The sequence below is a fragment of the Poecile atricapillus genome, chromosome 11 (assembly GCF_030490865.1).
Source record: "Poecile atricapillus isolate bPoeAtr1 chromosome 11, bPoeAtr1.hap1, whole genome shotgun sequence".
Taxonomy (NCBI): Eukaryota; Metazoa; Chordata; class Aves; order Passeriformes; family Paridae; genus Poecile; species Poecile atricapillus.
Window position 1 is genome coordinate 16,870,804 of NC_081259.1, and position 27,097 is coordinate 16,897,900.

General features: G+C 39.3%; 1 protein-coding gene across 11 annotated transcripts in view; it reads right to left on the reverse strand.

Moving 5' to 3' along the window:
* Positions 1–670: 670 nt before the first annotated feature.
* The window catches only part of HERC1 (HECT and RLD domain containing E3 ubiquitin protein ligase family member 1), a 97,695-nt gene continuing 71,268 nt past the window's right edge, over positions 671–27,097 (reverse strand). For 8 of the 11 annotated variants that reach the window (XM_058847368.1, XM_058847367.1, XM_058847373.1 and 5 more), the window contains exons 45-78: positions 26,305–26,573; positions 25,745–25,797; positions 24,322–24,522; positions 23,551–23,725; positions 22,386–22,656; positions 21,244–21,457; positions 20,254–20,510; positions 19,640–19,767; positions 18,330–18,457; positions 17,555–17,755; positions 16,620–16,750; positions 15,484–15,683; positions 14,913–15,027; positions 14,236–14,382; positions 13,627–13,728; positions 13,314–13,487; positions 12,733–13,026; positions 11,980–12,045; positions 11,733–11,858; positions 11,141–11,279; positions 10,492–10,673; positions 9,731–9,886; positions 9,112–9,234; positions 8,428–8,530; positions 7,608–7,777; positions 6,178–6,316; positions 5,719–5,888; positions 5,203–5,372; positions 4,864–5,029; positions 4,491–4,567; positions 3,830–4,082; positions 3,445–3,597; positions 2,169–2,474; positions 671–1,324 (exon numbers count right to left, since the gene is read on the reverse strand). In XM_058847368.1, the coding sequence (XP_058703351.1) occupies positions 1,139–1,324; positions 2,169–2,474; positions 3,445–3,597; positions 3,830–4,082; positions 4,491–4,567; positions 4,864–5,029; positions 5,203–5,372; positions 5,719–5,888; positions 6,178–6,316; positions 7,608–7,777; positions 8,428–8,530; positions 9,112–9,234; positions 9,731–9,886; positions 10,492–10,673; positions 11,141–11,279; positions 11,733–11,858; positions 11,980–12,045; positions 12,733–13,026; positions 13,314–13,487; positions 13,627–13,728; positions 14,236–14,382; positions 14,913–15,027; positions 15,484–15,683; positions 16,620–16,750; positions 17,555–17,755; positions 18,330–18,457; positions 19,640–19,767; positions 20,254–20,510; positions 21,244–21,457; positions 22,386–22,656; positions 23,551–23,725; positions 24,322–24,522; positions 25,745–25,797; positions 26,305–26,573 (5,745 nt within the window). In that variant the 3' untranslated portion in view covers positions 671–1,138. The remainder of the gene's footprint in view (positions 1,325–2,168; positions 2,475–3,444; positions 3,598–3,829; positions 4,083–4,490; positions 4,568–4,863; positions 5,030–5,202; positions 5,373–5,718; positions 5,889–6,177; positions 6,317–7,607; positions 7,778–8,427; positions 8,531–9,111; positions 9,235–9,730; positions 9,887–10,491; positions 10,674–11,140; positions 11,280–11,732; positions 11,859–11,979; positions 12,046–12,732; positions 13,027–13,313; positions 13,488–13,626; positions 13,729–14,235; positions 14,383–14,912; positions 15,028–15,483; positions 15,684–16,619; positions 16,751–17,554; positions 17,756–18,329; positions 18,458–19,639; positions 19,768–20,253; positions 20,511–21,243; positions 21,458–22,385; positions 22,657–23,550; positions 23,726–24,321; positions 24,523–25,744; positions 25,798–26,304; positions 26,574–27,097) is intronic. The other 3 variants (XM_058847375.1, XM_058847374.1, XM_058847370.1) reach the window with 2 other exon arrangements.

Below are 27,097 nucleotides of genomic sequence, written 5' to 3' on the forward strand. Positions count from 1 at the left end.
GCAGCATCTGTGGCTTGACATCGGTGATGTCATTCATAGAGACAATGGGCCATTATCTACTGCCCACCTCCTTCCTAAGGCACAGAGCAGAGATCTCCTTGGGCAGTGTACTGATGAATCAAACAGGAACATCAATCACCATGTAAGCCAAACCATGCTGATCACAGTTACAGCTGCAACAAAATTGAGACCAAAGGCAGAACTAAAAATGTGAATAAAATCCACAGCCTCAACTACTACGCTGTCCTTTCCATTTTAATTTTTGTGTACTCTGAGCAGGAATCAACTACATCAGTGTGTCTTTTAAAAAATATTATTATTTTGCTCAAAATATTTAAAGTTTTCTGAATCAAGGTGGCAGCATGCTGTTACTATCAACAACTACTCTGGAGAAGCAAAATGTTCAAACAAAAAGCAAGAAGGAACCAAGCACAGCATGAACTTGTACTGCAGCATGAGGAATGAACAGCAGAACACCTGAGCAGGGCCTCAGGCCAGGAGAAGGCAGAGCACAGGGCTACACAGCAGAGTCCAGCAGAGTAAACATTTTAAGATGCTTCAAATGTCACACCCTGTCTCAACACTGTAAGACTATGATTTCCTGAGACAAAATATAAAAGTATGAAACCTGAGTAAACCAACCACAGTTCACAAATGCATACAAGCAACGGAGTCTTGAATTTGCTTTATTTTTCTCTGCAGAAGGAACCCTGCACAGGCAATTCAAATTAAAACAAAATAAATATGTGAATATTCATGTAAAACTGTCCTGGCTAATGAACAATTATACACAATGTACAACTCTTCATGTTCACTGGGAGGGCTTACAAATTACTATTCCCAACAAAAATGCACCAAAATGTCTCCATGCAAACTTATCAAAGTGACCAAAAAAGGAGAAAAAACTTACCGATCATATTTTTTTGTTTTGTTTTTCCTTTTTTCTTTTTTACAATCACAAAAAATAAAAACATCTAATTTTTTGTTACATTTAGAGTAACTAAAATGTGGCCACCATCTATTAAGATCTGGTTTTATGCTCCTAAAACATCTATGGTTACTGTAAAATTATGTCAACGATGAATTGGACTTAGGGCACTATATGTAGTAAAAGGAAGATGATTTTGTTCACAGAATGTTAATAATCTGTGTCTGAGCCCTCTGCATTGTCCACATTCCGGGAGAGCATGTAATTGTCCATGTCTATAGACCTGCAATTATTGATTGCATAGCGCAAACGCTCTGCCATGATTAGTTGACTGGAGTAAGGTGGGAGCCTCAGTTGAAAGAAACAAGTCTGTGAGGTAGGCAAGCTGTCGTAAGGCTGTGGAAATGGATAAAAGGTTGGACACTGGTAAGTTGTGAATGAAGTTGAAAATGCAAAATAACCACATTTCATTGCTCCTTGCCTCTATCGTTTTCACATTCTATCTCAAATTCCTTTTAAGAAGCAGTCTGACCTCCCTTGCTCACAGCATTTACTCCATCCTTAAGTATGTCCAAAACCACTGTAGCACCTACTTGCACCTACTCTGCAAGTAACTCAACCCACTGCTGAATTCAGCCTTTTGAAAGTTGATCACACTGCTGTTTAGATACCAAACAACGTTCAAATTATATACCACAGTGTGCCTTAGCATGAGGCAATCTGAGAGACACTTAACCAAAGATAACAAAAGAAACCTGTTAGCTGAGATTTTGTCAAGTTTTTGGTTTGTGTTGTTCACAGAGAATGTGCTTTCAATGCACAAAACCCCAAAGTAATTCCAATGAATGCACCCTGCTTATAAAACAATACACTGTAAACTCATTGCAGTGGTTTTAAAACATTAAGAGTTCACTAGTGGTCATATGTTGACACTCACACAAAATTAGAACTTAGAAAGAAAATTGCTAAATATAAAGAGACTGGAACAGGTACAGTAGACAAAGATTTCTTTCTTGTCTTGATCTCCAATCACCAACTGTACCACTTAAATTAAGATGAAATTCATGCAGCCCATGTCCTATAGAATTAAAATATCTGAGTTTATTAACTCAGAGCATATACCAACCCATACTTTTTCTGTAAATTTACAATTATGGAAATTGTCTCCTAGTGCCAAAGCACTGACTATACTAGAAAGGAAATAATAACAACAACAATAATAATAATACCATTGTCTTACCCTATCAACCTTCATTATTTGGAATCGCTGAGAGATATCAGCTGTGTTGGCTGGCAATCGAGATCTTCCTGACACAAATCTCATGAAAAGGACTCTCTCCTCATTAGAAAATTCTTCCAGGGTGTGCCAGAACCACTGCACCAGCTGATGCTGCTCATCAACTTCTCTGTATCGCACAACCTTCTTCAGAACCTCAACTGATATTTCTGGCATTCCACAGACCATCTGCTCCAACTGCTTGGCAGTCAGAAGGGACAGCAAAGGAACGGGAACAATCCAAGACATTCCTTCCCTGACAGCAGCCACCTATTGGCCAAAAAAAGGAGAGATATTTGAAGAGCAACTATCTGCTCTCTGCCCCTTCCTGGACCATCCAAACACAAAAGTAACTTCTCAGCTGAGAAATGGCAAGAGACAGAATTACCAGTGTCTGCCAAATACAGCCTCCCACACATGCAGCCCCTGCAAGGGCTGTATTGTTTCTCAAAATCCTGGAGAATATTGCAGATATTTTAAATTTTAATTGTGCATTAAAGAACACGTTCTGATCCAAAACAGAACTATCTAAAAAAATTACAAGTTGGCATCACAAATAATGACATCTAAATCAAGCAACTGTGTTAATACAAAGAAGACATTTTTTGTCATGTTCCAGTCAGATGTGTGGTGTGAATGCTGTACTTGTTCTGCAAGACTTGGGATTTGGTACCTTTTTCTAATGGTACCTCTCTTTGGTACCTGCTTTCTAATGCAGCTAATATCAGACAGTCATCTTTAACTTATAATTAGAATACTGCTTCCACAAAGGTCCCTTATACAAATGACAAAATATACAAAACTATGCAAATAGGTAATGAAAACTCCCCAAAACATACCGTGAAATATTTGCTGGATTTGTGCTCTAATAAAAGAGAAACAGTTTCAAGCTAAACAAATGTTTGTCAATAATATTTACTTTAGTCAATCTCTGTGTTGTTCACATGGACAGGTTTTTTCTCAGGTGAGGCTACTCAAATGGAAGACTAGCTTTGATTTCTAATGTGCTTTTGCCAACTGAGCAATTACTGAGAAAAAACAAGACTAAATTTTAAAAAAGGGCCAAAACAGTTTGTGAGGAAGAAAAAACACAGAGACACAGAAAGATGCAGAAAGCCAAGCTTTTCTTACCACTGAATAAACTGTAATGGGAATAGGCACTAATCACCCCCTGTCACAACAACTGGTCATAAACAGACACATCAGAGAAAATAACAAAACTGTTCATAATGGCTCTTACCTGCCGGTCCATTTCATGGAGTCTGTACTCAATTGCCCTCTCCACATACTCTTTCCTGTTTGAAAAGGTAAGTGGGATACTGTTCCCTCCAGGGATTATGGGAACCATTTTACCATCAGCACTTTGGCCAACAAAAGAATCTAAAGGAATCATCTGTTATGCAAAACAGGAAAAGCTTAAGTCACTCCAGTGATCCAAGTACAGCATTTTATTACAAGTTACCTAGAACTACATATAGTAAGATCAAAAACTATTCTAAATGCACACAGAGTGCATGTTATCCCAAGAATGGAGATTGAAATTATAGAAATACTAATGTGAATGTGAATCTAATAAAGTAACTGCTTTCAGAATAAATCTGAAAGTGCTGACTTTCTTATCTTACCTCATGGAAATTTTCTTCGGTAATCCCACTGTCTTCAATGTGAAGAATGCTGTTGAGGGTCTGCACATAGAGCAGATCTACCTCCTCCAAATCCTCCAAGATGAGTGGGATACAACAAAGTTGCTTCCAGACCATTGGAGCCAAATGAAGATCTAATGGCTTTTTTGTACGAATAGCTACACCCATGAGAATGCCCAAGAACTTAAACTGCATCAGATGTTCATCTAAACATGCTGAAGGGTTAAAGAGAAACCTGAAAGGACAAATAAGCAGTGAAGAGTATTATTTCTGTGCTACTTCATTAGAAGTAAAAGGGAAAATACTTCACAGCACAGTAACTGCCAGAACATTTAGAAGCAAGGGCTGTCCAAATATGATTATTGTTATCTTTAGCTGTTAAAACATTGGAGGCTGAGGGAGGCAGAACTCCTGAGCAGAAAGCCTGGCATCTTGATGTTACTCTGAATTCTGTCATCAGCAATCCAGCAAGCCCATGTTAAAAACATGCCCTGGCTCCACAAAGAAGTGGCAACACACTCTGAAGGAAAAAATATACTAGAGACAATCATAAAGTCTCATCATTTGGTACAACACAGTCAACAGAAGATCAGGATTTTCACCCACTACCATCTGCAATAAAAGTAAGAACTGGACAACTTACCTATCCCTATTGTAGCCTACTTCAGCTGTAGCATTTGGGGAAGGAATAACCAGGTCTACTATTCCGGTTTCCAGTTCCTTAAAAATCAAAAACAGAACAACAAAAAAGCCTTCTTACAAAGACAGAAAGCAAACTTATGACAGAACTATTAAGACATTATAGCATTACAAGACAGAATATTTCACTAGAGTGATGATTACTCCTTACAAATTAATATGAAGCACTGTGAGAAAGTAAACATGTCAGGATGATTTTAACTAGTAAAGACATGTTTATTTCAAGACCTGTCTATGTCAGGCTACAGGGTTTTTCTTCCAGCCACTGCGCTTTGATACATTCCTGTTACATGTTTCCAAAATATTCACAGATGTACCTGACACATTTCTGTAATGGTGTCATCAAACACTCCACCTGCATCGTCAGCTCCTTCTCCAACCAGTTTCACTTTCCAGGCACGGGAGGGTAAGCGAAGGTCTGATGCATTCAGCTTTACCACTTGCCTTGCTATCTGGACAAAAATGGGCTTGCACTTCCGACCCCTTTGGGGGAAAGAGACACAGCCACAAAAGTAACTCACAATCATGTAAAGGCTCTGAGTCATTTGATCAACAAAGCTGTCCAGAGAGAGCTCAGAATGCCAAAACAGAAGGCAATGTATGAATCTCAGTATGCACACGAGGTGTAGCCCAAGGCCTGGGAGAGCAGCACTGACCTGGTGGAGATCCTTTTCACAGTGATCTGGGGCCCGTAGTTCTTGCCCTGCACCATGGTTTTGCCGATGGAGCGCACCATGGGCAGGGTGTACACCCGCGGTGCCAGCAAGGGCCTCAGCTGTCCCTGCACTATCCCCCACGTGCCAGCATTGTAATGAGATGTACTGTTCTGCAATAAAGCAAGAATGAGAATAAATGTATTAATAAAGGACATGATTCCATTCTTTATAGAATAAAACCCTGACTGGCACTTCAGTGTTTCAGGAAACAGGTCAGCACTTTCTGGTCTTAGTTTTGAGCTAGTAAGCTTTTAGAAACCAGAACATTGACTTGTCTGTGTTAGCATAAGTGAAAATGTAAAGCAACACCTTCATAAAGTTTACTTTATTCCAGAATTATTTTTATTTTTTTTACCAAAAAATTACAGAGCCTATTACTAAGGTCCATCTAGATCTGGTCAGAAACTCTCTAGCAGAACAACACAGCCAAGCAAGTTTTTTCAAATGGAATTTTACCTGGTTATTGGGGCTGAGGTTAAGTAATCGCCATGAAGAGTACATGAGGTCAGAAAAATGGTACAGCAGTCTCAGCCTGGCTCTCACTGTATGAATGCTCACTTCTTTCAGTGCCCCATACTGAGGTGGAATGGCATCAGGTAAACCAAGCTGCAAAGGCACCGAAACACCTGCCACAGAAAGAGAAACCAAGCACTGTTTGAGGAAGGGGAGCTGTATTGCTTTGGCTGGGATGAAGCTGATTTTCCTCGCAGTAGCTTCCACAGTGCTCAGCTGCCTACTGGGGTTAAGTCACTACAGAAGCCAAACAGAGTAAGATAATCTGGATATCGAACAAAGAAGGGTATGGATATAAAACAAAACCAATTTTGTCCTGAATATTTAGAAACTCTTGTCGCACTCACACCCCAGGAAATATCAGGACTAAAGAAAAGAGCAGCCAAAAGCTCAGTTGCTTACCTGGAGCTCGAGGGGGGACGGGCGGAGCTGTCCAGGCTGCGCTGTGGCAGCGGCCAGCCGAGATCTGCCGCACGTTCTTCCCCTGCAGCACCGTCACCAGCGTGGGCTCCCTCACGTGGTTGGTGTGGCCCAGCCCCAGCTGCCAAAAGGCAACAATCAACAACTCATGACATTTCAACAACTCTCCAAGGAAGAATTCAGAGGAGATGGTAAAAATTGTGATAAAAAATATCTGCCATATATATACATAATATATATATAAAATATATATATATTTTTACCTTTTGTTTTTGACAAAATACTGCACCTTCACCCAACAAGTGTAACAGACCCAGGTGTCAAAGACACCTGAAAACAGCTGGAGACCTCTTGAAAAATCTTTCCCAGACTGAAGATCTGATCCATGCTGCTAAGTCCTGTATTGCAGTCTCATACACAGACAACAAAGCTCCTACATCTCTCCTCTGTGCTCTTTAAACAGCATTTTTGTTCTAGAATGTAAATCCTGGTTTACAACAACAGTTTGTGTAAAGAGAACATTTACTGAAGCTGTTGTTACTTTTCACTGAGTTTCAGATCGTATCCTAATTTCATATTCTGTGAGTTAAAAATTTCATATCACAAAAGTATATTGTTTTCTCCACTTCATATAAAGCCAGTATTTTGAACCACAAGGAAAATAATATAAACAACTTTCATTATTAATTTCTCTACATTTTTACACTATTTTTTCTCTTCTAAAAATCTTCAAAGTACCATATTAAAAAAAACCCAAATAAAAATAATTTTAAAAAACCACCTCAAAGAAGTTCCTCAAAAATTAGTCCAAAAATTTTGCTCAACCAGCCTTCTCAAAAACTCAATCCTAGAACACCATAGGATAAAGTTTGCCCAAACTTCCTGAAAGATCAGTAGCTAATACATCAAGAAACTCTTCCTTGAATTTGTAGTCTGCAGTTGAAAAATCTGAGTTATCTATGTGGTGAAGGAGGAGAATTTCTCATTTACTAAATTTTTTTCTGACTTAAGAAAAAATCACTCCTTTAAAAAGGTTCATTTATATTTTCATTATGAAAAGCATCTAAAGAGCTCAAAAATCAAAAACTGACACCCAACATAAATTTTATTATGTTAAGAAGACTGATGACAGCTTAAGAACTAGGAGAAAATCTGCAATTTTTTAAAAAAGCTTGGATTAGAGTAATTTGGGTTGGATCTTTTGAGTACTTTCCCAAACGGATACCATGGAAGAAGGCAGAGAGTAAACAAGAAAATAATGGAAATCACCTAAAACATGATGATGATGCTGAGGGGTGAAGGAGGGAAGGAAAATCAAAGCTTTCTTTCCCACCCAAGGGAAGCCATGGCCAGCAGAGCTGTGAAGGGCAGGGAGAGGCTCCCAGAGGTCAGGAGCAGGGAACAGGGCATACCTGGCCTTCGGAGTTGCTGCCCCAGGCGTAGACATCCCCGGTGGAGGACAGGGCCAGCGTGTGCTCGGCACCCACCGCGATGTCCTCGATGAAGACCCCGGCCAGCAGCGGCACCTGCTGCGGGCGGTTGTGGTTGCGGGCACGGCCCTCGGGCAGCCCGATCAGGCGATCTGCAAGGGCAAGCAGCACTCAGGGATTCATCACAGGCACAAGCAGGGGAGGGACAGACAGCTGCTCTGTACAGTCCTGGGGCTGGGACACAAGGGGAACCCTTCCCTGCAAACTAGTACTGCCTCCAGTGCTCATTTACACTGCTAAAGCTGTTCTGTGGCCATGGTCAGTCTGAAACAAGACCAAATTCTACTAAACCAAGGCCTCTAGATCTAAATGCATGGATTTATAACAAACATGAGTTAACTGACTTCAGAAGCTTCTGCACGTTTCATTCAGTGCACATGGAAATCCTCCCGCCCAGATTGTTAAATGTATGTAAGCATGTGCACTTAACTGGACAATGTAAATGCTGAAGTAACCTAATGTTTTTAGGTGTGGAAAATTCAATGAAGTTTTAGGAAAATGCTTTTCAGAAAGCATATTAGTAAAATTAAGGGCTATGCTGAGATTAAACTAGAACTATCTACAAATCTGGATTTCAGGTGTATGTTAAAATTGCATTGTTCAAATTTCAAAATTTAGATTAGGGCAGCATGTTTCTAAAAATTAGCATTAGGCAGTCTTATAAATATGTCTTAACAGTCTCCCTTTTCACCTCAATATACAAGCCTAAACATGGAAATGTCCAAAGAGCCGTTTGTCTTACCTTGGCCAAAAGTGTACACGTGACCATCTTTTGTCAGTGCAACAGAGAACTGAGTTCCACAGGCAACTTTTTTTATTCCAATTCCACAAAGAATATCCACTTTCTATTGGGTAAAGTGAAAGGAAAACCAGCTATAGTATTACAAGGATATAAACAGAAAGCAAACACAAATTTAATCTGTAACTCCTGCTTCCAAAAAATATTTTTTTTTATTCCCACTGAGCAGCACACACATTGTACAATTATTTTAATTAACGCTTGGAAATTAATTTAGGAAACAGAAACACTTTTTTTTTTTTCAATGGAATGAACACCTTATTCTATGTAGGATGATTCAAAATACTTTTTTTTTTCTGGGAGTGAGGGGGAGTGGCATGGCAAGAAGTAGATGGGTGTGTAAACAACCTTCTCCCCAGTTTCCAAAAGAAGAAATCTCTTTTCTCTAAGATAAGCCTCAGATTTTCACTATTTGTACTGCTATTGGGACACAGCCACTATGATGCACACAAAATTCTTGAGTAGCAGGCTCAGCATAATGTGTCATCAGAATTATTTGTGCCAGATTGTGTAACAACAGCATGGAATTAATAACATTAATAACATCTGGAAATCACACTCTCAACACTGTGCAACACCTTTAACAGCACTGAAAGTTTATACAAAGAATCATTTCAACATCCTAACCTGTGGTGAGGACTTTGCAGTGGAATTTCCCAAACCAAGTTTACCATAATCTCCATCTCCAAAAGCCCAAACCATTGAGCCATCTGTTGACACAGCCACGGTGTGATTGAGGCCACAGGCCACCTGGGTGAGAGAAATTATGTTATTACCACTTCCTCTGCTGACTTATTAACTTAAACATACCAACTACCTCTAAGAAGAAAAACTGTGTTTTAAAAATGAACTATACCTGTAAAACCTCTAAAACTTCCATTGCTTATTAGAGTGTCTTAAAGACACTTGAGACTGAAAAAATACAGCAGTATTTTTCTCAGCTCATAGAACCAAAGAATAGTATTACAGTACACGTAGTCCCTGCTTAAAAATCCAGAAAATCTCATGAACTCATGCTTAAAAATGGCCAAATCTTGAAATGTTAAAATGTTAAAAACATGGGCAGTTTTGCACAAAGAGGATCAAAAGAGTCAGGAAAGTAATGATTTAAAAACTCATGCATAGTCAAATTCTGCCATCAAAATCAAAATAAAAGCCAAGGTTTAAAACCACAAGTGAACACATAAATATGTTAAAAACATAAGCTTTAAACTAAGATACATTGCTAATTTTAGATAAACCATGCCTGGCCAATCTGGTAACCTTCCAGCGCCGTCACTCTTTCTGGAAGTTTCTTATTGGAAGTATTTCCGAGCCCCAATCGACCATAATCACCATTTCCAAATGTAAAAAGTTTGCCATCTGCTGTCACCACAGCTGAGTGTTTGAAGCCACATGACATCTGGAAATAAAACAAGCATTATTTTTACACCCATTTTAGATCTGGGTAGAAGTTTATTACATGTACATATGCAATACCTTTCTTGTCCCTAAACTATATTCCTTTATAAAGAGCTAAAATACAGACATATTAGTATTAACAATTTCTGCAGTAATTCACCTCTTAACTCTTTTCAATGGCAATGTTATGGAGGGGGACTAGAGGATATTTGCATGAAGAATTTGCTGTGTGATTATCTAATTTTTTTATAAAAAAGCCTGCAGCCAAAAGCAAATATGGTTTTGTGCATTTTTAGTACTTAGGAGGGGGTCTTGGTGACCAGTTTTGTAGGTGAAAGTCACCTGACAAGGACAAAGGGAAAGTTATAAATCATGTCAGCATTTTGATCATCTTTAAACCACCCCTTTCTTCCATGCTTCCTATTTTAAGTGCTCTCCAGTACCAACTGTCAATTAATATCTCTGTGGTATTGACATCCTTTAACTGGAAATGACCACCTTGGTTCATAAAGCCCAGAGAAGTAAAAAGTTGCCTGTTTTCATGTAGCTCTACAGCACTGGTTTCCCCAGACCTGTAGCTGGAAGGAGACAGGAATATTTTGAAACCTGCACAACTTCTTCTCCCTGTAGAGCCTCGATCTGCCTGGGCCTGCGCTGCCTGTCGCTGTTGCCATGGCCCAGCTTGCCATAGTCCCCATCTCCCCAGCTGAAGACTTCCCCACTTTCTGTTAAAGCCATGGAATGTCCATCAGACCCACAGGAGGTCACCAGCTGTGTCACAACAAAACCTGGCAAAGACAAGTGAGAAAACAAAGCTTAGCATCACTCATAACAGACTCTTACATACATTTATCCATGGGTGCCTTGTGGCAGCCAGTTAGGTCTGGGGAAAGGAACAAACTGCAGTAAGGCTTTTTTTTATAGCAATTAATTTACTTTTCTTTTGAACAAAACCTTTGTTTTCTTATTGAGACTTGGACATCTGTCCTGCCATTAGTTTTGAAATTAAATGTTCCTAATTTGAGTAGGCAGTTTTCCCTGAAGCCTTCTTAAAATTAAGGAACTTTAACATACTGCTACATAAATCTTAAGGAAATATGAAGATCTTCTTTATTTGTTCCATTTTTAAATTAAAAACTACAATATTTTAATAAGTAAATCTGCAGAAAAGAATCAGCATAAACAATTATACTAACTACCAAAATGCTTATTTGTGCTCCTATTACTGGATTCCTCTTAAACCCAACAGTTTTACCTTGCAGTGCTGAAATGACAGTTAAGACATGAAGATCATCAGAATTTCCTTGTCCCAGTCGCCCATAGCTCCCTTCACCACAGGCCAAAACTGTGCCATTGGCTTGGATGACAAAAGTACAATTCTGACCACAAACCACCTAGGCCAGAAAGACATGAAGGAATGTTAATAAATTATATAAATTATATAGCATTTAGCATATATAAATTATACGCTAAATGCAGCAATACTTGTAATACTGTAATACTTGCATTACAGTGTAATTTGTTTTCTTTGCAATTATATCAAGACAATAGTCTATGAAGTCAGTGTTATTTCAGGAAGCAAAACCACCATATGTATTATGTGAAAGTTGTGCAGCTATTTTCAAATCATGCTCATATAAAATAATTCTGTGTTGTCAGATTTCAGTGGCTTCTGGGCTTGACTTTGGCAAATAATTTAAGATCTCCTTTCTAGTGAAACCCATGTTTTGAGACACTTAGAGTTAATTCAAACAGCAAGTTGAAAAGACATTTAGAGAGGGATTTTGACAAACTGTAGAAACAATAGATGGCAAATGAAGAAATCATGACTGGTTCTAAGCAATCACCTGCTGGGCCTGGGAGAATGAAGGTGCTGCCACTGGGATCATGACATTTCTGCCAGCCTCTGCCAGCTGCCCATGTCGTCCTGCTCCCCACAGGTACACGTCACATTTGCCTCCCAAATGCCAATCCTAGGCAAGAGCATGAAACGAGGCTTTAGAACAAGAGCACTTCCAACAGCCTGCCACATTTCAAAAGAATAAGAACCCCTCCAAAACACCCCAAACTCTCTGAACCATCAATTTCACTGACCTCTGGCCTTGATGTTGCCCAAGACATGATCTGTTCATCCATGCCATTGATCCACTTACTGTTATCCTACACAGCAAAAGCCACATTTAGCACATTTAGCTCAAGAGATGCTCATTATTTTTGTTATACCATACATATTTTCCTAAGAACACTGTTTAAATTATTCTAAACAATTCAGCAATAAGAGCAAATGTGTGCAGACTAGCAATGACACTGTTACCCACAACTTGCAATCCAAATCAATGAAAGAAAAGCTAAATTCATTATGAAGTAATCTTTTCCTACTTACTGATGCACAGGGCTTTTTGAAGTTTCAATTGCAAACACTGGATTGAAATGTAATAAACTTGCTCATAAAAAATTCTTATTCAAAAATTTCTGTTTTGGTTTATATAACAAGTCATGAGGAAAACTGACACTAGGAAAATAATCTGGTGTGGGAATGTGACAAAATATTACTCTTAAAACAGCATTACGAAGTTCTACATTTCTTCCTATCACATATGAAAATTGCTGTCATAGTTTTGGGTTGTTTGTATTTTAATATGCAACTGAGTTGCACTCATTACACACACACACACAGAGCAATCTTAACAGTACATTCTAACCAGTTAATTAAAAAATAAGCTTACACTTCTTGTCGGTGCTTACATTACTAAATATAAATGTTTACAGTTCAGAGATGTTCACTGCATCATACCATGTGCTCAGTATCAGAACACTTAGCTGTTGAGACAATAAATCAGCTTTTACCATCAGGAGAGTAAGCTCATCCTCTGGAACAGGCTCCAGGTCTGGGACGGTGAAGGACTCTGGGAACTGAGCTCCCTTGGCCAGGGCTTCAGCAGCTTTTATGGTAGTGGAGAAGCACTCGAGCCAGGCCCATTCCGTGGGGTTCCAGGCAGAGGGGTCAGGGAGGCAGCTCTGGTGGTGAGGGGGCACGGGGGGGCTGCAGAGCAGCTGGTCCAGGTGCAGCCCCACGGCCAGTGATGCCAAGCACTGCATGTAGGGGCTGTGAACCAGCTGGTCCCCACACACCACATGGGGCTGCAGGGCAGCAGGGAGAGAAAGGGAACACCCAGTTAGAAACACAAATCAATCACTTCAAAATACAAGTCCTTAAAAGCTAATCCTGTAGAATAATACCTTCCTCCATGCTTAACTGAAGTTTTTCTAATATTTTAAATATTTTCAGATTAGGAGACTACTAGCTCTGAGAATAGTGAAAGATATTGCAAATATGATATAGGAAATTCTTCTGGGTTCTCTGGTGAAAGACTGAAAGCAGCTGAGATCTGAAGATCTGAAATGCTAAACATTTGCATTACTCCTACCTTTTCATAGGCGTACTGCTCCTGCAGCATGACAGGCAGGCGCTCCAGGAAGGCGCGCATGCACGGAGCCATGTTCAAGCCCAGAACTCCCTGCTGTTTCAGCGCAGTCCTGCACGTTGCCAGCACGTGATTGGAAGAGATCCACTCTGAGGTGCAGTTCACCACCAACACATCCTGTTCAACAGCAGTTACGTGACACGTTAGAAATTAAAATTTCACCAAGGAGGATCGTTCACCTCCATTGATTTATCACCAACCATCTTGGTTTCCATAGGAGCCAGAAAACACACAGATTTAAACATTTCTGTCTCACCTTTGATCTGTTAGAGCAGGCAGCTACTCCAACCTCAGGGATCCACACTGCAGTCTGGATAGCTCCAGACCCTATCACAACACTCTGCAATACTGAACCATCCTAGGGAAAGAAGGGGTTGGAGTCAGGTGCAGACACAGCTACAGTTCTGTTCAAGTATATACAATATTCCTAAGGGATGATACTCTTAGAAGCTTTCAATAACTATTTAAAAACAATCTGCTTAACCTAAAAGCAGAAACCTCTCATTTTTATAATATTAAGGAGATAATATAACTAAGGATTTACAAGTGTTTAATAATCCACATTATCTGGCTCTTTAAAGAGTCCTCAACATAAGAGAATATTGTTCTTAACTATAAAGTGGCTGGCTCTGCAAAGCCTAACTAACATGACCAAACCTACAGAGTCAGTCAATACTGAACCATAAAGTACTTCAGTGTTAAGTACAATTTCAATTTATATTTTTTTATTTATGAAGTTATAACATTATTTTACATCACACTTTCTCTAATGTATCTAACACGTGGTGGGGTGGAAGCTAGTCTGATACCTTGACCATTTCAGATACTAAGAATGAGAATCAAGGCACACCAAAGATCATCTTACCCGTAAAGACCAGATATTCATGAGGCCACCAAGGCCCCCAGACACCAGCACCAGCCCATCAGGACTGAAAGCAACAGTGCGGACAGGAGTGATGTGTCCTCTCAGCTGGAACACACACTTCACTTCCACTGCCTTCCTGTATCCATCCTGCAAGCAATTGCACACTTAGGGAACACTGCACTACTTCCAGGAAATGCAGCAGCATGACAGTGTCTGTATTCTGCAATAAATACTGATCATCCACACAAATGGTGAAGTTCTACTAAATTTAAAATCCCCCAGGACCATGACAATATTTTATAGATATCTTGATCACATTAACAGCTTTCCTCCCCTTACAGAATGCCATCAAAGACTAGACTGCAATTTATGTAGGTGAAAATAATCTTCACTCTTCATCTACAAAACACTTTGAACCCCCACTAAATTTTAGGATAAACTGATCAACTTTTAACAGAAAGAAAACAGATCAGAATACAATCATTAGCCTTAATCTTAAATAAATTTTTCAATTTCCTGTTCTGAAAATGGCCACACACAAATGCAATGTAAATATTTTTAGCAATTTTCTTCTCAGGAAACATTGAGATTCAAGTAAGTTGCTCACATTCTTCTCCTCTCTCAACTTCGCAATGAGCAAAGGGAAATTTCTTACACACCAAGTTTCCTCCTTTTACCTTGGCACTTGTTTCTTGCTCCCACCATCCTTCTGAGCAAGCTGAGCTGGACTGCAATGTGATTACTATGTCCTGGGGAACAGTCCAGACACACACCAAACCATTCTGGCATCCCCTAAAGCATTAGAAAAACAAAATAAAGACATTAACTAACAAAATACCAATGGTCTGGTATTAACTTGTATACCAGTAGTCTTCACTTTGCTATAAAACTGCATTGCATCAATTTATCTGAAGTAGAAAAGCCTGTTCTCAATGGGTAAATACATTTTTTCCCTATTCCTCACACCCTGTAGCTTTTTCATTTCTACTGACAACATATTCCCAGAAAAAACACTTGGTTGAATTAAAAAAATTCCAAGCAGGACCAGCACCCACAAGTCATGGAGAAAACAGCTGGTAACACAACCAGGGTTACTCTTTTTATTTGAATTCTGGAACCTCATGAATCTCACAGCAACTGACTTAATGAAGGAATATTATTTTTAAAAAAAACAAACCCTTTTCTTTGCTATAACACTAGAGACTGACAGAAAAGACCTGCAGAATCAACAACAAAACAGTGACTTACGTAGCCAACAGAAGGTGTGCCTTGGGTCCTTTCCCTGGCAGAGCACACCAGGCAATGCCATTCACCAGGGCTGGGTGGGACAGGGAATGCAGGCGCCTCCAGCAGCCTCCCAGACACCCCCAGAGCTTCACTGTTTCCTCTTTGGCACAGGTCAGGAGAATCTTACCAGCTGGATCCCACTTCATACTGACAACCATATCCTGTTGGTTTTAAAAAAATGAAAAGTTGGCATGACGTAACAGAGTAGTGAGGAGGAAATTTAACTCTCAGAGTAAACTTTTAGTTACTGATGTATTTAGTAATTTTAATTTAGTAATTTTAATTAAAAAAAATAAAATTCAATAATTTAATTATTAATAACAAAAATATTCTCATATAAATCACAGATAGCAAGTTGCAATTATAAAGTCATTGTGATACATTCCAGAAGTATCCAATTAAAAAGACTTTAAGAAGTTTGCTGAAAGAAACTAAATGGGAAACACAGAATAAGATGTTTTCTTTTCACTGCAAACCCTTCTTGATTATTTTTCCCCAGATGTAGCTTTGAGTCTGAGGTAAGAAAGGAAGACAGGCCACAGTAAGAAGTACAGATTTATTGCCACAGTGTGCTCCCTTCTGAGATTGCCCTGCTTCACACAACCAGAGCAGCTCTTAGAAGCATTCAAGATGCTCTTACTACACCTACATTTGAGGAATTCTGCTCTTAGCCTAACAAATAATTCATGGACTATTAATGATTCATCAGTACAAACTGGCCAAGCAAATGTTCTAAACCTTTGCAACTGCATATTTAGAAAAACACCTTTTGCTTTGCATAGGAAGCTAAACAGAAACGTGTGACATGATCAAAATTAAAATTTATTATAAGCACCTTTACCAAGTCAAACAATTAGCCTTTTAAATCCAGTCAATGCACAACTGTGTGCTTAATTCATTATTTTTCCTTTTTTTTCTTATATATTTGTTAGACTGTTCCTTTAGAGTACATTATGTTAATACATGTATCAGATATAGGTATGAGTTTTTAAAATAATCTGCACTTGCCTTTATAAATAGCTTTCAAATAGAGAGAATGGCTTAAACACCTTTTACCTACAAAAATTCTACATTAGTTTATGAAAGACCAGCTCTACCTTATGTGCATCGATGAGAACAACTCCTCCTTTCTCAGCTGGTTCCTTTGTTCCTAGGAGCAATTTTCCATCTGAATAGCCAACAGCAAATGGTCTGTCTTCACTGAACCAGGCCAGGCATGTAACAGACACTGCACGAACAGACAACACAAATATTCATTGAACTAAACTCAACTTCACTCCTACCAACAAAGTTCTTGCAGTGCAGTTGTCTAAACTATGAAGTGCATAACAATTTCCACCACCACCAAGGTCACTTAACATATTCTTGTCTGAAAATTTTCTTCAATTCATATGGTAAAGATAAAACTGAGTGTCACTCATAGCTGCTGAGATTATTTTGCACTAGTTTACTCATTCTTCTTTTTATGAAAATAACTGAATTTATATTCCTGGCATAGTGAAAAGAACTATAACATGTCAAAGAAAAAGAGCTGTATTTTATTTCTGTATCTGAGACAGGCTTTTAAAAAATGCTCTGAAAATATTCACTTTCCTTAGCAAGAAGATATTGCTTCACCTGAGGCTGCAAAAAAAAATCTGTAGGCTTCTTGAAGAAGCAATATGCAAAACCACACAATACTACCAAAGATGTGCTACTTGATGTCCTCTGGGACTGGAACTATAAAGGAAAAATGGCAATAATTGAGAAATTCAAATGATCCTGTGCATGCTATCTGCAGACAGAGCAGACACTGCAGGGGATCTCTACTGATTGTCCACAATGGCAAGGAATGGCAGGATTTTACCAGGTTGCTACAAACTGTTTGCCTCTGCTGAGGGGAATCAGGGTGCAGACAGAGATCCCATAGACTCTTCTGCTCCCATGAACCAGAAATCCCATGAACAATAACCAAAAATGATTATATGCTTCCTTCATAAAAAGTGGGAGTGTGTACACAATTTTAATTTCAAATACTGATGCAGTCCCTTACCATCCTTTCTGTAGCAGTGTTCCAGTTCCAGCCGGTGCATGGCTGAAATATCCACAACTTCAATAAGAGCCAGAGATCCATCCATGCGCCCAATTAACAACAATTCTGGAGCATCTCCAGTCCATGCTGCAGCTGGCCCTTCTTCTGGCCAGGCTAGAGCAGATACCCAGTGAGGCTGAAGATCTAATAAGCCCTTTCCTCCTAGGAGATCAAAAAGTCTGTTAAAACTACTTCATCTCCAAAGAAAAGAAAACAATAATACTTTCCATGGGAAAAAAAAATATCAGGAGATCTTACTGAGAGCTAGGACATACTATAAATTCACCTAAGTTACAAGAATATAAAGCAATGGTTCACTAATCTACACAGACACAAAATCTAGGTAACAAATCTCAATTATCATTCAAGCTAGGTAGTTTTGTTAAGGAAGGAAACAATTCTTCACTACCCAGTAAATTTACACTTTTCTTGGGGACTGTCTATTACCATGGGCACAGTAACCAGTGACTTTCCTAAGTGCAAAGCAACAGAATGAAGCTTCCAATATTACAAATTACAGGGATTAAAAGTCTTCTTCTCAAAGATGTGTATCACACATCCACTCGGGGTTACTGTCTCTCTCAAACTAAACAGGTTCACAAGACATTGTAGGAGATGGGAGGCATTTAAATGGGACAGTTAAACACCGGGGTAAACCAGCATGCAGTGAGTGACTTGGCAGCTCCCCTAGAAACATGCTGGACCAGGAAATGACCACAGGCAGCTCAGGACATACCATTGACTTGCCAGATGTTCACCATCTTTTCTGTAGCTCCAGCCAGGTACTTGCCACTGATGCTCCAACAAACAAGAGATAAACTAAGGTCACTGGGTGACCCCAGAGCTTCTTCAGAGTCACCTTCTCTGTAATAGAATAAAAGAATGAAATTAAGAGGGCATTCCCTTTAAGCAGACAGGAAAACCTAGAACTCATAAAGTATCTGAGCTATAACCTGGAATCCTGCCATCACAGCAGATTCACATAGTACATATTTCTGCTCACAATACTACATTCTCTCTAAAACCACTTCAAAATACAGAATGAGATACTACTTATTTCCAAGAAATTTCAAGTTAGGTTTCAAATGGAAACTCTTCACCTACTTATTTCTCAAATTTAACATCTTCAGCAAAGGCAAGATTTTCTGGGAAGTCATAAAATCAAGCAATAGTTTGGACAAGAAATGAAAGAGACACATCCTGCTAGCAATTCTACTTTCAACTCTTCCTCCTGTTGCCATCTTGTTACACTGTTCTAAAACTCCATTTTAAAGTCTGCTTTGCCTAACTGTAACAGGGTCACAGACACCTTTAATCATCCTCAGGATCATACACAACAGCCACATTTTTTACTGCTTTTAGTACAAGAACAATAAAGGTTACAATATTGTTATATCATTCTGGTTGTTCCTTTGAACAGCAGCAAGAAAACAAGAACTAAGCCAACCACTAAAAAATAGTCACAAAACAACCTAGTAGTTTGCTATTGTGTCTTCATTCTTCCAAGTTCAACTCACCTATGCTTCACTACAGAATTAGATTTTGATATTTTCTTTTGCTTTCTTCTTTTTTTGGACACACCCAAAAACCAAAAAAGTACTTCCAAGACTCATGTAGAATTAAATTTAGATGCTGTATCTCAGAAGTCAAAATTCTTTTTTCACACTTGAATCAAATGACCAGACTTGCAGTAATCATGTTTTATGCTGGAGCTGTCTACTGAAACCCATTGAAGGGATATTCACTTTTCTGCTGTATGATAATCCCATACCATTTTTATTTTACCCATGTCTCCTTATATCAATTAATTAAGGATGTTTTTAAACAGCATTGACATGATCTCTTTATGGAGACACTTATCAGGTTGACACTTAAGTTCTGTTTTCAGTTTTAAGCTATTTACTTTATTTTGCATGCCCTAAACATATCAACAGAAAATAAATGAGATTTTAAGTGCAGGAGATAATGAGAACAGCCAAACCTGCAGTATCTTGCACAGTTACAACTTAAATTAAGTATCTGGCTCTTGTAAAAGAATCAACTTACAGCTTGTTGAGCACACAGGTCTGTTGCAATGAATACTGCTTCTTTGTCACATTCCACACTCTGATGGTGCCATCATTCCCACTTGTTGCCAAAAGTCCCTTTTTATTGCACCAAACACATGTCATGACCTACAAATACCAAAACAATCATGGCAAAACTGGAATTTAAAACTTGGGTATGTTTGCTCACTAATATTAAGCAAACACTAACCAATGAGACAGTGATTGAAATACCCTGTAACAACCAAACTAGATTAACTTTTCTACTTTTACAGCATTATTTACTGCAATAAAGCAGGCTTGATAGGTAGCCCCACGCTCCACAGGCTGCAATTGCACAGAATACTGCACAAATATGTTAGCTACTATGAAAGAAAAATTAATGCAAATTAAGATCTAAGGAACATTTTCATGACCCCTTTAACTGAAGCCTCCAAGAAGCTGAACTTTTTTCTGCATCAGAGGTGCAATAACTTACATCAAGCAATAACTATTTCTCAAAATTCACATGGGAAACCATTTCAGACAGCGTTATTATAAACTGATCCTGTTTTCCTTTTTCTGTGTTCTCCAAAGAGAGCAGGGGAGCAGATGCAGCGGGAGAGCTTTGCTTACCCTGTTCTGGTGAGCCTCGAGCTTGATGAAGGAGCACTTGCGCAGGTCTCCACCCATGTCAGCGAGGGTCTGCGGTGTGCTCTGGTTGTCGCGGTCGTGCGCGGCCAGCGTGCGCACCAGCTGCTGCGCCGCCCACTGCCGGTGCTGCGATGACAGGCGCGACGACAAGCAGCACGCTGCCAGCGCGTTCGCCAGCTCCAGAGGGCCTACAGCAGAGGGATCATAGCAAGGATGGGCATACAAATGGGCAATTAAACCTGCTTAGACAAAACAGTGAGATGATGCCTAGATGAGTACACACGTGAACACAGCAACAGCCAGCATTTCCAGAAAGAGATTAACGAGCATCTTAGCAGAACGTTGCAATCATTTCATCTATAGCAAAAACACTCTTCTGATACTAAGAACAAAATAACCCCAGTTCAATTTTCACAAAAACAACCTTAAGTATAGAATTCCAAATAGTCTTATTCCCACTATATGAAAATGGCTGGTCAAAGAGCAAGTGCTTTCTAAACAGCAAAAGCCTCCTCTGACAGAGACCTGCCACTGTCACTGCCCTGTTCCTCCTTCTCTAGCCCAGCACCAGCCTGGGGAGAAGCACAGCTGTTAATTTGTGGCTCCCTGACCCCTCAGAGGAGAGGCTGCACAAATTTTGCCTCAGACACAGGACAGCACTTGGGAAGTGGCAATCAGCTGTTACCTTCCTTAATTTCATCAGGAGGCACAACCAGGCTCAATGTCTCAGCTCTATGGCTTTGAATACACACACATTCAGACTATATTTTGAAGTAGTGAAAGATGCAATTGCAGAATAAGATCATATTTCTAAGTAAAATGTGTGTCATAAACTGTAACATTCCTTTGATCAAAACAAGTTTTGTACATTTTTAAAAGTGTATTTATACATTACTCTATCAAGCCTCTCCTTTACATACAAATGAGGAACTGAAGATCTAATTAATATTTAAAAACAAAGCTGCATCATACCTTTCTTTTCAATTTCAGCTTTATCATAGTTTGGCCTCAGTTTGGCCCCTTTGTCAGCCAACAGTGCTACAAGTGCTTGAGTAACTACAAAATTTGGAGATGTGACAAGTTTGTTTTCTTCTGCAATTCCTCTTAAAAAACTTGGCAAAAATTTTCTCTGAATTGGATCATCGACTGTTGTCAAGTTCACACCAGTTGCTGCAGATATCAAATTCTGAAAAGAAATAATTGGTGATAAATAAGCAGAACAAATGGAACTATCAAATTTAGAAACACTTTCAGTTGCACAAATTGTGTACAGTTTTACAGATTTTCCTTTTTTTTTCTGTTTTCTACGTAGAATTGACTCAATTAAAAAACTGAAACCTTGACAGAAAAACCCTATGAACAGAAAAAGCATATCCATTTTCCTCACTTGAAAAGAGTACTCAGCAAAGACACATACAGTTATTTGGTTTTTACCAACAATCAAACCCTGTGCAAAGCAATAAAAAGGGACTCTAAGGAGATCCTCAAACTGAGGGCAGTCTCACCCCAGTTGAGAAGGTAAAAGCACAAATAATCAAAGTAGTCTCCAGTGTTGTAGTGTTCTCAATTTGTTCCACTTCTCCCCACACTGTTGGTTTGTCCCAAGATGCATCCTCCCATTCAGTTGTCCATCTTGTTGTAAACCCACCCCTTGTTCCCCAATGTTCCCTGTTCCTCCTCCCACCAAGCTGTCAGTCCCACCTTATCCCAGCCCCTCTGCCCTGGGGAGCCCCACAGGTTTGTTTAAATTGTCCCCTCTCCCTGTGTCTCCCCATTGGGTTATATACTACAAACCCCACCTTATGCTCCTCCTGTTGGTTAAAAAATTTGTACCCTCCCCTAGAACCTCTTCTGTATAAAAGTCCCTGCTCACCCACTTTGTGTCTTTCACCCCTGGACCCTCCTTGTGAATAAACCACCTTGGAAACCATACAAAAGACCTCTCCCTCATCCTTGCCTGTGCCTGACAAGCCCCAAAGTGCTGTAATGCTGCACCCTGCAGCAGCTGCATCTCTGATATTGACTTTGGAGAGCAGCCCAGTCCATGACACGGTGTAAGGAATCAGCTGGGGCAATCTGGCACTGTGTCACTCGAGTGAGTACTGATGTCCTACCTGAGTACACAGCTGCACCAGCAGCTTTGCAGCACTGGGAGTGTTTGATGCCAAGCAGCCAACTGCAGTGCTCAGATAGGCAAGGCAAGAGATGGGCTTGCTGGTTTTGCTGTGGATGCCCCTGGATCTCTCTGTGGAGCTGGACACTGTGGATGGGCTCGTGGACAGGCCTGCCCTCCCCGCTGCTGCCAGGCACATCAAACGAACCAAAGTGCGGATGTCTGTCAAGCCCAGGGATTCAAGACCAGCTGCCAGGCTACAACTGGAACCACTGTGTAAATGGATACAAAAGCCCTTGGTTCAAAAGAACAAAATCAACAGAACTTTTTCTTTTAGCAGTATTATTTAAGTACAGACACGAGAATCGTTTCCCCAATTAGTTTGAAACTGCATGCTTATCCAACAGAATTGGGTAACTGGTTACAAAAAGAAAGTGTTGGAATCCAAAATAAAAGCCTCTCTGAGCTCCTCAGAGAGAGAAAAGAATTAAAATATATTAAACCATAGATATAAAGTAAAAGTGTAAGTTTTAGTTTTAGGTAGGTAAAAACATAGCTTAAGTGCCCTAAGAGTCTCTGTTAGCTAGTGAAAAGCCTTGTTACCCAGTTTAAAGTTCAGTGATAATACCCTTCTTAGGTTCAACTTAGCTCTAGACATAATGAAAATACAGTTTGCATTCTTGGATAGAACAGATATGATTATTCATGTAAACAGATAATACCCTATACGTAAGATTTAAGTAAAAAGAACATTGCTTTTGCATGTTAGAATTAAGTTCAGATTGGTGTAGGAAGTATTGTTTCAGAAGTGTGTTTTTGGCTGATTGGATGATTTATGAATTTAATCCCCTGTATTGGGGATTGGAAAAAAAATTCCAAAGAACAACAGCAGCACCATCATCATCACCAACTGCTTTTGTGGCCCAGGACAGACAGAATGCCACGCTGAGAAGCTGCTGCGTAGAATTCAGGACTTTATGCCAAAAGTTTTAGCAAAGACTTTAACTTTCTGAACTCTTTGCCTTTAAAAACGATACATATACACAATAAACACTTTTCTAGCAGCTATCAACTGCTCATGTCTCTTTGAAACCCGGAAAATTCCCTAGAATCCCCACTGAAGCGTTGACAGGAAAGGTCAAAGTGTTTCCAAAGATGCCACAAACCTGACAGACAGAAGTGAGAGTGCTCTCATAACCATTGTTCTTGCCAGGAGCACTTGGGCAGCAGCTGTCACTCTTCTGAGAGCCATGACACGGTCGTGTGGATTTACCAGGGCAGCTGCTTGTTCTCCTAAGGTTATCCTGCCAGAAGAACTTTTTTCTATTGAGCCATGACAGCCTTGGAAATAATGATAACTTGAGTTAGTGTTTAAAGAAAAAAAAAGGTTATCATATAGTAATGAGCACAGAAGCAAAGTCAGCCTAAGTTATGCATTCATTTTTTAGTATTTTATACATACAAATAATAATGACTGAGAGGAAAATACACTTCTGAAATACACTCCATAACCTAACTATTCCTTATTTCAGAGGAGACACAAACATAATCTGACATACTCAGTCTTAGTTCCTCTAATTCCCTTTTCATCACTGGGGACTATTTTTAACTCCCAATTTAAAACCATTCATTGGGTTCTGCAAAACACTGGCATCTACTTTTGACTATGGTCAAAAGCTCTGTAAGCAAAATTCAATCCTTCTGTCAATTCATAATGCCTCACACTCCTCTCTCTAATTTTCTTATAACAAAAGGACAATTAAGAGCTTGTCTCCCCTTCCTCATGGTGGCAGGAAATACTGTCAGGATGTTTCTGTCTTGCCTCTAGAAAAGCCCCACTAAAAAGGGGAGAAGGTGGTGATAGTTGTTATCATTGTTATTGCTGCTGCTGCTGTTAGTATCGTTCTTTCTTTAAATGAAATGGATTTCAAATGTACCTATTTGCATTAATGTTTCTTCCATACTGTTGGTGGCTGTCACCATTGCAACTGAAGCACCCAGAGGGTCACTGTCAGGGAACTGAACGGGTTCGGGTACAATGCGTCGATCATTTAACCCAAGAGGCCCAGCCAGCAGTTCAAACTCCTCTTCCCCTGTCAGCTTTTCATCTTCATCCACATCTAACATGTCCCAGTCTTCTAGAATTGGAAAAATATAATTAGACTTGGTTACAAGAGCTCAAATATGAAATTATTTCAGTTAACTAAAAGAACCAAACAGTAGAAGGTATGAAATTCATCTTCTGATGTTGACATAGACACAACAAAGTAAATCACAAAAACAAAGTCCTGTTCCTGCCCTCTCTATTCAACTTGATCTTTATACTGCAAAAAAGTTTAATGATTCTCTGAAGATTCTCTGAAGTATCAAACTAGCTGCTCTTTAAAAACACAGACATTAGGGGTCATCACATACAGCATAAGACAGCTCCAAAACCTGGAGTACAGTGAAAAGTGCAGGCATACAGTTGTGCTCTAAATGATGGTAACAAGTGTTTATTACAAAGTACTGAATGGTAAAGACAGATGTTAGAAATTTCTGATCTTCATATTTATCAAAAAAGCCTGCATTAGTTCATGGGTTATAACTGAACACCCAGGCTTTTGCTTTGCATTCCCAGGGAACAAAAAAACCTAAACAACAAAGAAAAACTACTTTAACTGCAATTCAACGAGGCACTTCCTTCACTTGCCAACCATTTACACACAAGTCAGCTGATATTTGCTCATCTCTCTGCTCTGTCTCACTCCACACAGAGTAGAATCAGACCTTTGATACACCTTTGATCTACAGCAGACAGACTTGCCCTAAGTACTGGAGCACTCAATTTAGTTGCAAATAGATAAATATAGTAAATCACACAATTGTGGTCACAAGAGCTACAGAAAGGACCAGAATCACAGAACCACCCGGGAAAGGTTTTCTACACACATCAGAAATAATCTGTTTAAAGTGAAAGCCACCCTCAGGATGCTCTCAGCTTGGACAAAGGGAGGAAAATTAAAAACAAGACTAATGACAGACTTTTGGGACAGTAACTTACTGTTACAATAATTAATTTTTCTCACAAGGCAGCTTAAGAAAGATATTTGAACATAAGATTTTGTATGTGCAGTTCTGGAAGTAACATCTCCTCACAAGACCTTATCAACCCCAGGTTAGGTGGTTGCCCTTTCAGCTGCTTACATGAAAGACAGGGGAAAGAAGTCACTTTTTTTTCCACTGAACTAATAAGTCCCAAAAACTAAAATACTGTATCTAACCAGAAGAGATTTTAAAATACACCTTCAGTATTTCAGGTTTATTTGCATGAAAGTATCTCTTAGAAAAAGCAAAACCTTGTGCAACTTAAAAACATACCTTCATAAACACTGTCTTGTTTCCCTATTAGATCAGGAGCCTGGCCTTTGTACCTGTATGATAAAATAACAAAGAAAATTACTGAGTGGCTCTAATATTTTATAAATATACAGAACAATTTTTCATTCAGTTCCCTATTTAGTCTAACTTTACTGTTAGGTCTACATGTATTTATGAATGATTCCAGAAAAGCCTAGTAACAGAGAAACAGATAAAATGGTTTCTGAAAAGTGTGTGTGGAGGGGGAAAGCACTTTGCTGTACTAATGTGCAAAAAGGTCCACAGAAAAAATACTGGAATTATCAGACAAAATTGATAAAGCATTTTCAAAAGTCACTAAGAAGGAGGCAACATCCCAAGAAATTATTCCTTGTTCTTAATTTAAAAACCAGAAATATCAAATCAACCTTTTTTTTTCTAAATATAAATTTGTCGAATACAGAGAATGATTTTAAGTAGCAGAAAATCCTGCCAGGAATTCTTATCTCCTAAATAAAACTCTTAAAATGCTGATTGGCTCATAACCACGTTTAGTTTCCTTTCTTTATCCATTTCTGTACCTTTCTGAGGCTGATGTTTTAGATTTGCTCTTGAGGGCCAGGTATTTCTCTCTGCAGATGCCACACAGGAGGTAGTAGGGGTTGCCACTGCCACACTCCCCCCCGAACCAGCCATCCACGTAGGAGCCGTTGCTGCGGTAGCCCTGGCGGTTGGCGCTGCGCCCGCAGCCAGGGTGATTCCTCTTCATGTGCTGGTTGAAGCTCACCACACTGGATTCACACAGCTCACAAACCACCACTTCTTCTCTGTCTTCAGATTCACAGACGTGCTGCACAGTGACATTTTCACATGTTATTAGTACAGAGTAAGTGTCTGCACCTTAGGCATAAAACATGCCAATCCTTAGGTGGGTGTCCCTGCACATTTCTGTCACTAAGTGATATTTATATGGTTGACTTGTACAAAAGCAAAGCAGAAACATACAATTTATGACATAATGAAGACCATCTCAGAACAGGAAAAACATTTGGAAGTAAAGTTTCAGAGGAGACAACTTCCTATTTCATGTTAGATCAACTAAAAAAATTCTTGACAGTGTAACTTTTAATTTGTAACCCTGTCATATTCAACACTGTCTCTATCTGGTTCTCCTCAAACTTGCCTCAAAATAGAGCTAACAAAGGAAAAGAATCCTTTTTTGCTTTCAGACAATCAGATTTTACATTTAGTGAGTATTTGTGTCAGCAACTATCAAGGTTTTATCTCAATATGAAGTCATTAATACATTTCTACCCTAAGACAAAAATTTCCTTGAGATGTTTCAGTGAAACAAGCATTCTCAACAATTCAATA